The 15,363-nt window shown below is 39.9% G+C and overlaps 2 protein-coding genes across 5 annotated transcripts in view; both read right to left on the bottom strand.

Annotated features, from left to right (window-relative positions):
• The window catches only part of YIPF2 (Yip1 domain family member 2), a 453,467-nt gene that overhangs the window by 258,373 nt on the left and 179,731 nt on the right, over positions 1-15,363 (bottom strand). The window lies entirely within an intron of this gene.
• POSTN (periostin) overlaps positions 1-15,363 on the bottom strand; it is a 78,566-nt gene that overhangs the window by 43,487 nt on the left and 19,716 nt on the right. For all 4 annotated transcript variants that reach the window (XM_087926071.1, XM_026713296.2, XM_026713297.2 and 1 more), the window contains exons 5-7: positions 14,452-14,616; positions 13,001-13,147; positions 5,354-5,495 (exon numbers count right to left, since the gene is read on the bottom strand). In XM_087926071.1, the coding sequence (XP_087782197.1) occupies positions 5,354-5,495; positions 13,001-13,147; positions 14,452-14,616 (454 nt within the window). The remainder of the gene's footprint in view (positions 1-5,353; positions 5,496-13,000; positions 13,148-14,451; positions 14,617-15,363) is intronic.

Raw genomic sequence — 15,363 nt, 5'->3', positions numbered from 1 at the left:
TCTCCAAACTACTCCAAATGTCCACTACTCCAGAACTGGTCAGAACCTGCTGAATACCACCTCTGACTCTGAGTAAGCAGATTTATCTTCTATGCCATTTTCCTTTTTCCTTTAATGTATATGGGCATTTCCATTGACCAGCTTTTCTTGAATCTGATAGGTTAGACTTAATGGGTACACCTTGTTTCAAAGAAACAGCAACACAAGAAAGGAGATGCTGCAATTTTACATTACAAAAATATATTGAGACTTTGGAAAAGGTGAAAAGCAGAGCAATTAAGATGATTAAGGGCCTAAAGGAAAAAACATATGAAGAACAGTTGCAGAAATTAGGTATGTATGGCTAATCTAGAGAAAAAATGGAGTAGAGGTGACATTATTGCAGTATTCCAGTATTTGAAGGGCTGTCATAAAAAAGAGGGGGGTCAACTTATTTTCCAAACCAGCAGAAAACAAGAGCCAATGGATGGAAACTAATCAAGGAGAGAAGCAATCTAGAACGAAGGAGAAAATTTCTAATGGTGAGAATAATCAACCAATGGAATGCCTTGTCTTCAGAAACTGTGGGTGCCCCATCACTGGAGGTTTTCAAAAAGAGACTGGATAGCCACTTGTCTGAAATGGTATAAACTCTCCTGTTTGTGGAGTGGGTTAGACTATATCACTTCCAAGGTCCCTTCCAACTCTGTTATTCTATGTTCTAAGATATCAGATGAATTATTGATAGGTTAGTAATGATTTCAGAAGTTTGAGCTAGGCACTGGGAGATCTGTTAATTTGGATTTTTTTCCCCTTACTAACTGGTAGGAGTTGTTAGAAGATAGTGGGAGCCACTTTCTTTTTCAAAGAGAAAACAATAATTGCCATGTGAGAAACCATAAAAGCAAAGATGCAGCCAGCTGGATTTCTAGAAAGAGGTATTAAGGGTGATACAACCTCAAAACACCTTATCAGAACAAAAACTAGGAGTCATCCAAAGGAGCCAATATGGTTGAATAGGCAGCTCATGAAGGAACTAAATTGTAGAAGGAAGGATGGACTAGAGCAGGGGTGACAAACTCGCAGCCCCCAGGCCAGATGTGTCATATGCTGGCCATGCCCACCCCATTTTAGTGAAGGGGAGTGAAGTCATGATGTTTCACATGACGACAATGTGATGCCATGAGTTTGATACCCCTGGACTACAGAGAAAATCTACACAGCTTTAGCTTGGAAATGTAGGAATGAGGTAAGACAACAAAGATAAAAAGCAAGCTTAAGGCTTAGCAAGATAGGCAAAATCAAGTAAGAAGGATTTCTTTAGTTATATCAGTAACATAAAGAAAACAGGAATTTTATTTTGGACTATTTATTCCAAATGGACACATCTTAATAGGTGGTCAGGAGGAAGCAGACATATTCAGTCCCTGTTTTGTCTTGTCTTTCAAAACAGGTTTGGTATACCGGTTAGGGCAATAGGTTATAAACTGGGAATCTGTGAGTTCTAGTCCTGCCTTATACATGAAGCCAGCAGGTGTCCTTGGGCCAGTCCAAGGAAGGAGGCAATAACAAACCACTTCTAAAAATCCTTGCCAAGAAAACTGCAGTGAGTTGTCCAGGATTTTTAAAAAATGTCAAAGGCATAAATATTGAATTGCTTACTTTACACACATAAAAATGTGATTTTGTAGATTAGTAGTGAATATAATAAGGAATTACAAGTTAGTAGGAATGAAGTAAAGCTAATCTGAACACCTCAAATTCCCAAAAATATACTGTAGAATATTGAAATAACTGGTGGAAGAGCTGCCAGGAGCTCTTTCAATTGTCTCGGAGTAGTCCTGGAGAATTGGGGAAGTACCAGAAGATTAGAGAAGAGCAAAAGTGCTCTCCCTTCAAGAATGAAAAACGAGTAATTATTAACCAGTGAACCTTACATGATAAAAAAAATAAGATTGCAATCTGGCATGTTAGAAAACTGGACAGTGAGCAATAAAAAGTCTTTCAATTGAAAGAGGAAATATGCTGCAAATTGTTGTTCCTATGTATTCTGCACTGATAAGATCCTACATAGAGGACTGTGCAAAACATTTCCAGATTGATTTGGGCCCAGTTGTCAAGTTCAAAGGAGAATACAAATGAACAGAGGAATAAATAAATGACTAAATGAATAGAGGTCAGGCTGAAGGAACTTGAATGTGGAATGTAGACATCAGACTGGCCACAAGCTGCTCCCTAGGAAAGAATGACCCTTGTTTGTTAGATGTTAGAGAAAAGGTACTTTTATTAGAGGTGCTGAGGGCAGCATGAGCAAGGCAAGCTTTGAAGGAAAACCATGTGAAAATCATATATTGAAAGCAATCCCCAATGTCCAAAACTCTCCCCCCTGTGCAAGTAGTCCAATCAGGTTCTGTTCTGATATTTTGGGAAACCAGTGCATCAGACACCATTGTAAATTCCTCTCACAGTGCCAGCATCCTTGAAGGCAGGAAGATGACAGTAGAAATTTAGATTTAGGGATACAAGATAGCTATGTTCAGATGCATAAAGAGAAACTACAGTGAACATGATCAGGAATTATTTTTCCTTGGCTTCCGGTTTGAGTCTCTTCAGCGACAGATCGAAATCCGTGATCATGCGCGGTTTCGATCTGTGCTTGCCACTGGAGTGCCTCAAGCCAGCTGGCTTTGGGGCTAAGCCACCCCATAGAGGTGGTGAAGAGGGGGGAGACTGCCAGCAGGGTTGAGGAGAGTTGCATCTCTCTTCCCAGCTGGCCATTTCTCCCTTTCCCGAAGGCGGTTGCAGCGGTGGTCAGAAATGGCCACCTCAAAGAAGAACTGAACCAGAAAAGAATGTGCAGGAGGAAGATAAGAAGAGAAAGTTTTGGTCAACCGGGTTAAACTGAAAAAGCAATAATGTAAGGTACCTTGGAATTTAAACTAAATACCATTATTCCCAAAGAAGATTTTGAAGCAGCGAAGGAGAGAAAAATGGGAAAGGATTAGGTTTTCTTTTTCTTCCCTTTTACATACTGACAGCTAAGAGACATAAGCAAGAAATTGAAAAAAAATCCACTTTGACATTAATAGGCATTTAAGCTGAAAATAAAAGTCAAGGGGATAATAAAGATTTCTGGATATTTAAAAGTTTTTAAAAGCAGGAAAGGAGAAAAAAAAGAATAAAAGGGTAGGATCTGAAAAAATGGAGAAGACTGCCTGGAACTAAGGAATGGAACTGTAACTAAAAGGAACATACAGTGAAACTTTAACAGGATTCCCCAAAGATACATCCTAACTGAAACTTGGCGACAAAATAATAGAACCCCAGGAAGAGAAAGTGGAAAAAAGAAGCAAGAAGAATAATTATGGATTATTTGGATTACTTGGTGATTTTTGGTTTTTGCATCTAAATGACTAAAACTAATTGGGTGGTTGTTTAAAAGTGTTTAAAATGGCATCACTCTTAGAAGAACTGAAAATGGAACTTAAAAAATGGAAAGAAGATGCACAAGAAGGGAGAGGTTCTTTTGGCTTCGTATTTCAATTCTTAGATATGGAGAACTGGAGCTATGAGAAACAACAAGAAACGCTTGCAGAACAAGAAGATCGGGACAAAGAAGAAGCCTTCTTTAATGATCAAATTATTTTAAGTGGGGGGAAAAAGGAAAGGGGGAAAAGAGAGTGAAAAGTTTAAGGCTAGAAAAAACAACCAAAAAGAAGAAGAAGAGTTTGAAAGATAAGTATAATATTAAAAAGCAACAGAAGAGGGGATTATAGATGAGAGAATTAGAAGTAGAGAGACAAGGGGGTAAAAAGGGGAGGGAGAAGAAGAGGGGGAAGAAGGAAAAGAAGTTGTAAAAGACAGAAACAAGATATAGAGAAACAGGGAAAAGATATAAGGATTGAAACGATAAGTCTGTTTAGAGATAATGAGTGAAAATTTAATTGTAAGAGGGATTCTGCAAAGGTACATAAGATAGCATTGTTATATTACAAATAGAAATAATTTTAGAAAATATGACTAAAATGATGGATAAAATATTCACTGTAATGTAGTGGAATGTTTGTTAATAAATAAATGAATTAAAGTGAATGAGATAATTAAATTAGGAAAGGAGGGGAACATTTTAATTATTATTGATTTATAAAAATATAAGTGAGAAATATGAAAAAAAAGAATTAATTATGGAAAGTTTATAAGTGTTCCCAAGGAAGTATGATATTTAATTGAAAAGAATTGTTAAAGATGTTAAGATTTTAATGAATATTAATGATAGAATTGAATTGGAATGGAATGTGTGATTTATTTACATATATACATAATCTTTTCTTTTTAAGAATATACTGTGTATTTTAAGAATGTACCAAGCAGAATTCGATTGGAAGTTATGTATTATATTGAATGCTATAATCTTAACATTGAAGCTTAAATAAGAGTTTGAATGGATAAAATTAAAAGATATAAAGGTGTCATACTCCAATTAGTAACTACAGGAGAAAATTTGTTTAATGAGAAAAGATAATATGAAATTGCAACAGGACAGACAAAAGTATAAATATAATGTTTGGAATTGAGATGAGATAATTAAAATAAAGTTGAGAAAATTAAAAGAGGGGAAAAACTATGCAGAAAACATAAAACAGTAATAAGATATGGAATAAAACATAAAAATGAGCATGAACTTGAGTTTGTGTCTGTATGAAGAAGTGATAACCTGGGACCATGCTATTTTCAAAAAAAGATGTTTTATTCGTATTTTGTTTTTGTGAAAACCCAAATAAAATTTTTTTTAAAAAAAGGAATTATTTTTCCTTGCCACAAAAAAATCAGTTTTAAAAATAATGGAATCTACCAACATTTTATTTATAACAGAATAATAGAGTTGGAGGGGACCTTGGAAGTCTTCAAGTCCAACCCCCTGTTCTAGCAGGAAACCCTATATCATTTCAGACAAATGGCTGCCCAGTCCCTTTTTAAAACTCTCCATTTTCCATAAAAAGAAAACAGTCTTGATTATTTACTAAGGAAGCTTGTGGCCTTGTTATCTTTGGAGGTGCTTTACATGAGATGGGTAAACCACATCTCTAGTATGGTTTAATTAGTTTTCCTGCACATTAGAAGGGTTGGATTAGATTATACTTGTGATCACTTCCAACTCCAGAATTCTATGAACTGATTCCAGTATAACATGCATCCAAAACTGAACAACTCAATATGGAGCTTTAGATATTCTGATTAATAGCAAATGAATTGGTATTAGTCATAGTTATTAATAAAATATGCATTGTGTGATAGGTATGACATGTTTTAGCATTGTATTTTTACTTTTGGTAATTTAATTATCAAGTAATTTTGAGTAAAGTTACTGTAATACCTTCAGAAGCCACCTTGTCTCTCATTATTCTTTCCAAGATTCCACGTGGAAGTTTCTCAAAAGCTTCATTAGTAGGTGCAAAAAGTGTATAATGCCCGGGCTTCCCTAAAGTTTCCATTACATCAGATGTAAAGGCAGCAGCCTATGAAAAATAGGGAAAAAAAATCTTTTAAACTCTTATGCAAAAACTAATAGTATAGTTATATTTTGACATCATACCAAAATACATTGTAATTAATTATACTGAAAATTTTTCTTAGCATAAAATATAATACATAAATATTGCAAGATGATATATTTATACACATGAAAATTGTATGTTACTTGAAGTAACCCTATTGAATTGTGACAGATTTTCCTTTGTGTAGACCAGAAATTAGCAGAAGCAAAATCAGAACTACTAAACAGAACTTTCTAAGATTTGGGGAACTGGAGAAATACCAGAAGACTGGAAAATAGATGTGGTTCCCATCTCAAGAAAGGGAAAAACAGATCCAGGAAACTATAGACCAATCAGCCTGACATCAATACATGGGAAGATCCTAGAAAAGATAAGCAAGCAACAGGTCTACAAACAACTACAAGCAGAAAAAGTTATAACCAGTAGTCAACATGGGTTTGTCAAAAACAGATCATGTCAAACAAACCTTATTTCATTCTTTGACAAAGGGACTAAATTAGTGGACCAGCAAAATGCAATGGGCATAGTATACTTGGACTTCAATAAAGCATTTGACAAAGATCACAGCTTACTTCTTGCTAAGTTAGAAACATGTGAAATAGACTGCATCACCAACAAATGGATTTATAACTGGCTGACAAATCGCACACAACATGTAGTCCTTAATGGAACTATAGTTACATGGAGGGAAGGAAGCAGGGGAGCTCCCCAAGGTTCTGTATTAGGCCCAGTACATCTTCATAAATGATTTAGGTAAGGGGATAAAGGAGAACTCATCAAATTTGCAGATAACATTAAGCTGGAAGGAATAGCCAACACTTCAAAAGCAGTGGGGGATTCCACCGGTTCGGACCAGTTCTATAGAACCGGTTGTTATGATTCTGTGCAGTTCAGAGAACCGGCAAATTGTGCCCCTGGCTGGCCCTGCCTCTCTCTGCCTGCCCCTCCCCTCCCCCCCATCCCAGTCAGTCCTTATCGCAACATCGTGTGCATGCCTGTCATCTCTGACTGCATTCTCCCCTGCCCAGTCACTCTTTAAGGTATTTCTTTTATTTTTCCTCCCAATGATCAGCTGTTCCGACAATCAGATGTGCCAGGATCCCTCTCGTTGTCTTACTGCTTCACTGCATGCTCTGTTTTTTGCCTTCGTGGGCCTCAGGGAAGCCTCCTGAGAGCAAAAACGCCCCCCCCCTCCGGAAGCTTCCCTGAGGCCCAGGAGGCCAAAAAATGGAGCACAGGGAGGTGCTGCATAGCCCCCCCCACTCCATTTTTTGCCTTCCTGGGCCTTAGGGAAGCCTCCTGGGAGAAAAATGCCCCCCAGAAAGCTTTCCTGAGGCCCTGGAGGCAATAAAAATGGAGTGCGGGGGGGTGCTGCAAAAAGAAGAAGCCACACCCACCCAGTCACATGGCAACTCCCACCTAGCCATGCCCACAGAACCGATAATAAAAATATATGCATCTCACCCCTGCTCAGAATATCATGATCCAGATGGATGTCAATAGCCTTGAACACTAGGCCCTATCTAACAAAATGAAATTTAACATAGAGAAACGCAAGATCTTACCCTTAGGGAAGAAAAAGCAAAAGTACAGGCACAGACTAGGTGAAACCTGGCTCAATAGTAGTAACTGCAAGAAAGATCCTGGATCCTAGTGGACAACCATCTAAACATGAGCCAACATTGTGCAGCAGCAGCCAAAAAAACCTAATACAATACTAGATTGCATTAACAGAGGGATAGAATCAAGATCACACAAAGTAATAGTACCACTTTATAAGGATCAGTTTTGGTCACCCCAATACAAAAAAAGATCTTGAGATTTCGGAAAGAGTACAAAGAAGAGCAAGATAATTAGTGGCCTAGAAGCTATAATATACAAAGAATGATTGCAGGAACAGGATATACCTAGTTTAGTGAAAAGAAGCACCGGGAATGACATGACAACAGTCTTCCAATACTTGAAGGGCTGCCATAAGGAAGAGGGGGTAAACTTATTTACCAATGCACCTGAAGACAAGACAAGAAACAATGGATGGAAACTAATCAAGGAGAGAAGCAACCTGGAACTAAGGAGCAACTTCCTAACAGTGAGAACCTTCAACCAGTGGAACTAATTGCCTTCAGAAGTTGTGATAGCCCTTTGTCAGAAATAGTATAAATCACTTGGATGAGTAGGGAGTTGGACTAGATAACCTCCAAGGTCCTTCCAACTCTTACTATTAACTTCATAAGTTCATGCTTTAGGTAGGAGAAGAAAAGGGTAGAGGAACTTCTTTTTTCATTGTGTATATATCAACATTCCGTAAAGCAGCTAAATGCACTGTTGAAAAGAGCATATTTCTTTGCTAACTAATACTTTGGGAAGTGATATCTTCTGGTATCTCCTGCATTATCTGTTGAAAGTTCCCAGTGTTTCTGTTCATGCTAGTTAGGTTTCAAACCTACATATTTTTCCTTTCTTTATTTGCAGATAAATTAGATTAGTTAAATAACTTGAATTAGCTTTCAAAAGCCATATGTAAATAAAATATGTATAAGTAGTCTTAGGCTTATGATCACAATTGAACCCCAACTTTCTGTTACTAAGCAAGGCAATTGTTAAGTAAGTTTTGCCCCATTTTGCAACTTTTCTTGTTAACTGTAGTTGTTAAGTTAGTAACATGATTGTTAAGTGAATTTGGCTTCCTCATTGACTTTGTCTGTCAGAAGTCAGAAAATATCACATGACTTCAGGGTATTGCAACCGTCATAAATGTGAAGCAGTTGCTAAGAGTCTAAAGTTTGATCACACAACTGCAATGGTCATAAATATGAAAAACAGTCATGTCATATTTTTCGGTGTCATTCTAACTTCAAACAATCACTAAATGAATAGTTGTAAGGTGAAGACTACCTGTAGTGACAAGATCTGCCATAATTGGGGAAAGGAAAAGACACCTGGAAAGCCAATAAACACACACACGCACACACACACACACACGCACACACACACACGCACACACACAGACAGAGTGTTTTCCCCAAAATAACACCTTATTTTCTTTTAGACTTGCAAATAAGCAGGATGGTGCCCCAAGACCCAACCTCTGCGTGGACAACCCCTGCACGGACAATGTGACAAATGGGCTCCCTCACAAGTGCTTCCTCTCTGGGCCTCGCCTTCCTTGGAAACCAGGAATCCTGGCTTGCAGCTGCACCAGTATATTGGACCTCATGCTGCAAGGCTTGTTGTGCCGTTGCACATGCAAGTGGTAACACTGCTGTGAGGTTCAACATGCTGACACAGCCATGAGTGGCAGGATGCCAGCTGTGCCAATGTGATGAAGCTTGTGATGGTGCTGCCGTTCATATGTGCAATGGCACAACAAATCTTGCAGTGTCCTGCTCCAAGAGACTGCGCTGTCATGATGAGTCTCACAAATACTCATTTCTGGCAGAATTTGGAGGAGAGAAAGAAAGATTTCTGCTGCTTCTCTTGCATGCATCCAAAAGTTTGCAAAAGGCCGGAAGGCAAAATGCTAAACTCTACCCATACCCACACCTTGTGTATGGACTGCTCCCAACAAGCACCAAGTCTCGGTTAGGGTTAGGAAAAGCCCAGTGTGGCCCCCGCCTACTTCTGCTTTGCCTATGGCAGGGCAGACCATGCCCACAGAACTGGTAGTAAAATAAATTGAATCCCACCACTGCAGCGGGTGCTAGAAGGGCGCTGTTCCGAAGCCTCCCCATCATTTGGTTTGGGTTGGATGGTGCCCAGCAGGTCCAGGTGTGCAGGCAGGTGGGTGGAGTGACTGCATGGCTCACTCAATTTACAAACAACCCAAGGATTTAGGTGGCATTTACGTGGCTGGGATGCCTGCAGGATCCCTGGTTTCCAGGGCAGGTAAGGCCCAGAGAGGAGGCGCTGCAGAGGAGCCCATTTCTCATGTTGGCTATGCTGGAGTCGCCCACACAGAGGCCAGGCCTCGGCACACCACCCTGATCAGGCACAGAGATGGAGACAGGGGAAGGTCACTCTCCTTACCCAGTTGCCTACCCTCCACTGTTTTCATCAAATTTGTGTGTGTGTGTGAGTCAGAGAGAGAGAGAGAGAGAAATGGCAGTGTAGAAACCCTTTCAAACAGTATTGCCTGCAATTCTTGTTACTCCCTCCATCATTTTTTTCTCCCTCTCTCATTTTCTCTCTCTCACATACACAGACATTGGATCACTTGACAGGGACAGGCTACACTTTGCTTCTATCATAAGCACGTGCTTCCCACAATCTTCCACAATTGCCTGTCCTTTTCTTAAGCAGCTGGCTAGAGGCGGGGATGATTCCGATGGGCCACATGGCTTTCTGTCTCATCATAGCAGCAGCCTAAGTAACACCTGAGCTCCAAGTTTGGCGGAGAACAAACTGTGGTTGCTGCCTGCTCCATAGCCAAAAGGTAAGCTGCAGAACAGAGGGACCCTTAGCTGCAAGGTTGCCTAGCCCGGTGCACTGCTAGCAAACGTGCACCTGAAATATATTCAGGCACCAAAGAGACAGAATTCCCAGCCGTCGCTGGATCAGCTGATTTGCGATTAAGGGGCCCAACAACCTTGAGGTGACTGGGGATGGGAAGGGCTGCCTCCTGTGATCACCCCTTCACTAGGGCTTATTTTTGGGTAGGTTGTATATTAGGAACACACCAAATCATTCATACACACACACACACACACACACACACACACACATACATATATATGCACAGATGAGATTCTGCCGAAGGGTTGCTACAACTTTAAAAGCACAACTATAATGACGTGGGAAAATACCTGAACGAAGCTGAATACCATACATGTAAGTACCCGCGAAAACTTAAAAAAACAAATACATATACATATACATATACATATACATACATACATACATACATACATACATACATACATATACACCCCGTGTTTCTCCAACAATATGGCCTCCACCAATAGGAAGGCCCAGCATGATTTCTAGGCATGAGGTGAAATTAAGCCCCACCCCCAAAATTTAGGCCTATTTAAACCATGCGTTTCCCTGCCATTTCTCACATCGTTCGTTAGAACTACACGAGGTGAAGAGAAATGGGGGGGAAGGGCAGGGGGATGGGGAGAAAACTTGCCTTTAGGAGTGCCCTGCAGGTAGCCTAGGCTAGAATATCCCGATAGCCGATAGAAGCTCCCCAAAGGCAGAGTCTCCAGCTGCTTCAGGGCGTGGCGTAGCTGCTTGTGTCCCCTCGCCTTTAGGCAGTCTCTTTCAGACGATGGAAGCTCTGGAAATGCAGTCACCAGCCACTTTGATTGGCTGGTAGAAGCAGCCTCGGGGCAAGGGGAGTGTGTGTGCTTGCCCCGAGGCCGCTTTTACCGGCCGATCGATGTGGCTGGTAACTGCACTTGGGGAGCTTCCATCACCCAAAAGAGACTGCCTAAAGGCGAGGGGACACGGGCAGCCACGCCTCACCCTGAAGCGACTGGGGACTCTGCCTTCAAGGGAGCTTTTGTCTGCTGATAGAAGCGGCCTCGCGGCGAGGGGAGTCTCTGTGTGTGTGTGTGCACTCGCCCCGAGGCCGCTTCTACCGGCCAATCGATGTAGCTGGTGACTGCACTTGGGGAGCTTCCATCGCTCAAAAGAGACTGCCTAAAAGCGAGGGGACACGGGCAGCCAAGCCTCACCCTGAAGCGGCTGGGGACTCTGCCTTCGGGGAGCTTTCGTCAGCCGATAGAAGCAGCCTCGCGGCGAGGTACGTGCATATGGGCCGCTCTAGGTGTAGGGGGGAAATTAAGTCACCCCCCCAAAAGACGACCTAGCCGTTTTTTCAGGAGTCAAAAAAAAAGAGGCCTGGCCTTATTTTGTGAGAAACACGGTATATATATGTGTGTGTGTGTGTGTGTGTGTGTGTGTGTGTGTGTGTGTGTGTTTTGTGTGTGTGTGTTTGTCTCTCTGTGTGTGTGTTGGGATTCAAATTGTTTTACCACTGGTTCTGTGGGCATGGCTTGGTTGGTGTGCACTTGCGTACACACGAGCCTTGCACGCATTGGTGGCAAATATGCACTTCATGCATGTGCAAAGCCTTTCCTATTGACCTTCTCCTGCACTTAACAGCTGACATGCAGCAATCTGCTGTGCCACACGATGCAGCTGAGCTTCAAAAGCAGGAAATAAAGATCAGTATGGAGCAGGGGCCCAGCAGCTGATCATCAAAGAGAACCAGATTGCTCCCAGATAAACTTCAGAGCTACCGATAGAATCCCATCTCTGAGATATACATACAGAGAGAGACAGAGAGAGAGAGGAAAAATGAACAAAAAGTAAAGAAAAAAGTATTTCAAATATAAAATAGCAGACTTGCTATCAGGTGCACAGAATCAGGGCCATTGTTAAGTTGCAGTTCAGATTTATTGCTCAAAGCTATACATAAGAATCTTGTAGACACCTGAACAGAGAATAAAATTTATTTTCTATGTCCCAAAAATAAAAAAGAATCTTGTCAACTAAAGTTCAGTACTAAATTAACATCAGATAAGGGCCATGGGATTTCAATTTCTTAGATCATTTATGCAAATGTAAAAATGCTAGGCTGATGCTAGGCTTAACTCCACCCTCAGTTCTGTCTACTCTTCTCCTACACTTGCAAATTTAATCAATGTTTTAACACTGAAAATTGATCAACATATAGTCCATTAATTTCACTCCTTCTCTTCAGTATAACTTTCTCTATTGTATAAAAACTTTCATTAAAAAGAATTCCAGGAACAATCTAAACTGTGACAAACTGTCACAAAATTAACACATTCCTTTATTTTATAACAAAAGGTCACGGCAAAATCTAAATTAGATAGTTGATATCTAATATTGCAATTCTGTTCACAATGGCAAAGACGGATTCCTTCTTCTCAACCACTTTAAGGAAAGAAAAGCAGGTGATAAAAATATTCCCAGTTTGTCTGGGGAACAGGATGTGCTTTCAATACAACACAAGGAAGATTAGACTAAGCTCCATTCATTAGACAGCTTTTGAAATTGTCAAATAATTCATTGCCTCAGCTATGTTTAATGGACTTTTAAACTAGCAGATTGAGTAGGAGTATATAATGTTTCTAGAAAGGGATACAAATATGGCATCACACACTTGCAGTTTAGATTATCAAAATGTAGCTTCTGTAGCTCAAGAGAGTGGGGTTCAGATTTGTCAGTGGGAAGATTATATTTTATTTACAATATCACTTGATACTACTAATTCTGGAAAATCAACAGTTTTCTACATAACTTTTTCTACCACTGGCCTAATAATAGATCTTGGTGGGAGGATTAATTAGCAATCAAGCTACTTTTATTTTTAAAATAGTATTTTACTGTACTATCTTCTTCCATTACATGCAATTTAGCTTGATTTTTATTTATATATGCCAACTATTTCAAAAGACAAGATTCAAAGAAAATAAGATTAAATAAAAGCTTACTCTGAGAGATGAAAGATCATCTTCAGATTCAATGAAGTCTTGAATAGTATTGCCAACTGGAGTTAGCACACGATCAATTACATGAACAACACCATTTGTAGCAATTTGATTGCCATGGGTGATTCTGGCACAATTAACAGTCACAACCTAATTGGGAGAAAGCATGAATTAATATTTGCATTAATTTGGCTTCCCAACTTTAACCAAATAAGCTTTACATAGTCTTTTCTTTCAATTAATTTTATAACTTGCTTATGAAACTTGTACTGTTTGTTTTTAAAAGTTCAGGAAACCATTTATCATATTTTTTGGACTATAAGACACTCCAGACTATAAGAAACTTTTGGGGGAAGAAAACAAGAAAAAACTTTGCAATTTGCCTCCTGCCTCCCAGAATACCGATGATCAGCTATTCCAGACTGTGGGGATCACTGCTGCCCATTGGTGCTGCTGCCTCCCATTGCCACTGCCACCTATCACCACCTCCATGTGCCCCATTTTTGGCCTCTGTGTATCCCATTTTTGGTTTCCATGTGCCCCATTTTCAGCCTCTGTGCATCCCATTTTTGGCCTGTTCCAGGTGTCTGGAACAGACTGAACATGGGACACACAGAGGCCAAAAATGGGGCACACAGAGGTGGTGATAGATGGCAGCAATGATGGGCGGCACTGGTGCCGATGGGCAGTGGCAATCCCCTTAGCTTGGAACAGTTCATCATCAGTATTCCAAAAGGCAGATCCAACCACCAGTCAGCTGCTCATGCTACATCAGGCTGTACTGAAGCTGACCAGGCTGTTTGCTGTTTGCTGCAAAGAGGCAAATTACTGGGAGGCAGAGGCCGAAGGGTGGGGGCCGGTGGGTAGGCGGGGCTTCAGCAACATTCGCTCTATAAGGCACACAGATATTTCCACCCACTTTTTTGTGGGGAGTGCGTCTTATAGTCCGAAAAAACCAGTAGCTGGAAAATATTTTGCAACATAGCCCTTTAAGTTACATTTCATTTTATGTGACTGAAAAAGTTATAGCAATCATGATTACTGAACTGCTTTCATGTAGATTGTTGTCTGAGTACTAATCCAAGGATTCTAATAGGAAGTGGAAATTAATTAGGATCAATGAAAGTTTAGCAGTATTTGAAGTGCATCAACACCATGTCCATGGGGCAATTAATAAATACCAATAGTGCCCTCAAATGAAGTTCTTTGGACACCATTTTTATATATTTTAAACACGCTGGAGTTTTAAAATATTGTTATTTTTGATTATTTTCTATTTTTGAAAATCATCTTAACATAATAATACATGACATCTTATATGAACAAATTACTCATATGAATTTCAAGGGAAATTTAAACTAGAACATTGAATCTTAGATCTCTTTCCAAAATGTATGATATAAATAGTACAAGCCACATCCTGTTGTTCATTTATGTTATACAAATAAGCTTACCCCATTGGGATAATGATTTATATGCAGTTTTTGATTGTTGTACATAGACACCAGAGTCATGCTATTCCGAAGGTCCTTTGTCAACATCCGTTTGTTTACCATATGATTGTGGAGAGCATTATACAGTTCGATGTTTACATTCTCAATCAGACCATTGTAGATTTCCTGGAGGCAGGGGAGTTGAATTCAGGTAGATATTCCATTAATTCCATTATTTCAGTTAACTAGTGAGATATTTTTTCCTATTTTCTGAATCTTCTGACTTACCAGTCTAGTAGTGATTTCATTGACATAGCCAGTACTTGGCAACAATAACAAGTGGCTAAACATTTCCTTCTTCCAGGATAGCTTCAACTTTCTGCTCCAGCCTATGGCCCTGAAATTCTCTGGATACCTCACAATTAAGTACAAAGCAGGCAACCAGACAAGATCAGCCACATGCTACTACTGCTGCCTACTGCCTTTATTTCAGTTGCCTACTTCTTCTACTAAGCATGTTCTTCTTACAGCTCATTTTCTTGGTAATCTTTATATTTTTATATCGCCTTTTTTCCACCTAGCTTTTCTCCTTCAGAAAAAGTTTATTTATATTCACCCCCCCCACCTTTTCTATTCCTCCTTACCTCATTAGCAAATATTCTCTTAGATCAACCTGCCATAATACTTGCCAACTCAACAGTGTCCTTCATATCATTATTATTCCACTGTCAGAAACTGTGCAGTCTCTTTAAGCTTTGTCCTCTTCAATGTACTTTATACCTAGCTTATATTCATTTAATGCATCAATGCTGGGTAATTGGAAAAGCCTAAAAACCAGGCAAAATAAGCCTTTACTGGGCATTCTCTCCATTTCAGCATTTATTCCATTTTCTAAGATATAATGATAACCTGAGGGAGGATCATGGGCTCTCC

The sequence above is a fragment of the Pseudonaja textilis genome, chromosome 2, assembly GCF_049901715.1.
Source record: "Pseudonaja textilis isolate UNSWEBS1 chromosome 2, rPseTex1.2, whole genome shotgun sequence".
NCBI lineage: Eukaryota > Metazoa > Chordata > Lepidosauria > Squamata > Elapidae > Pseudonaja > Pseudonaja textilis.
This window is presented reverse-complemented; position numbering and strand designations above follow the sequence as displayed.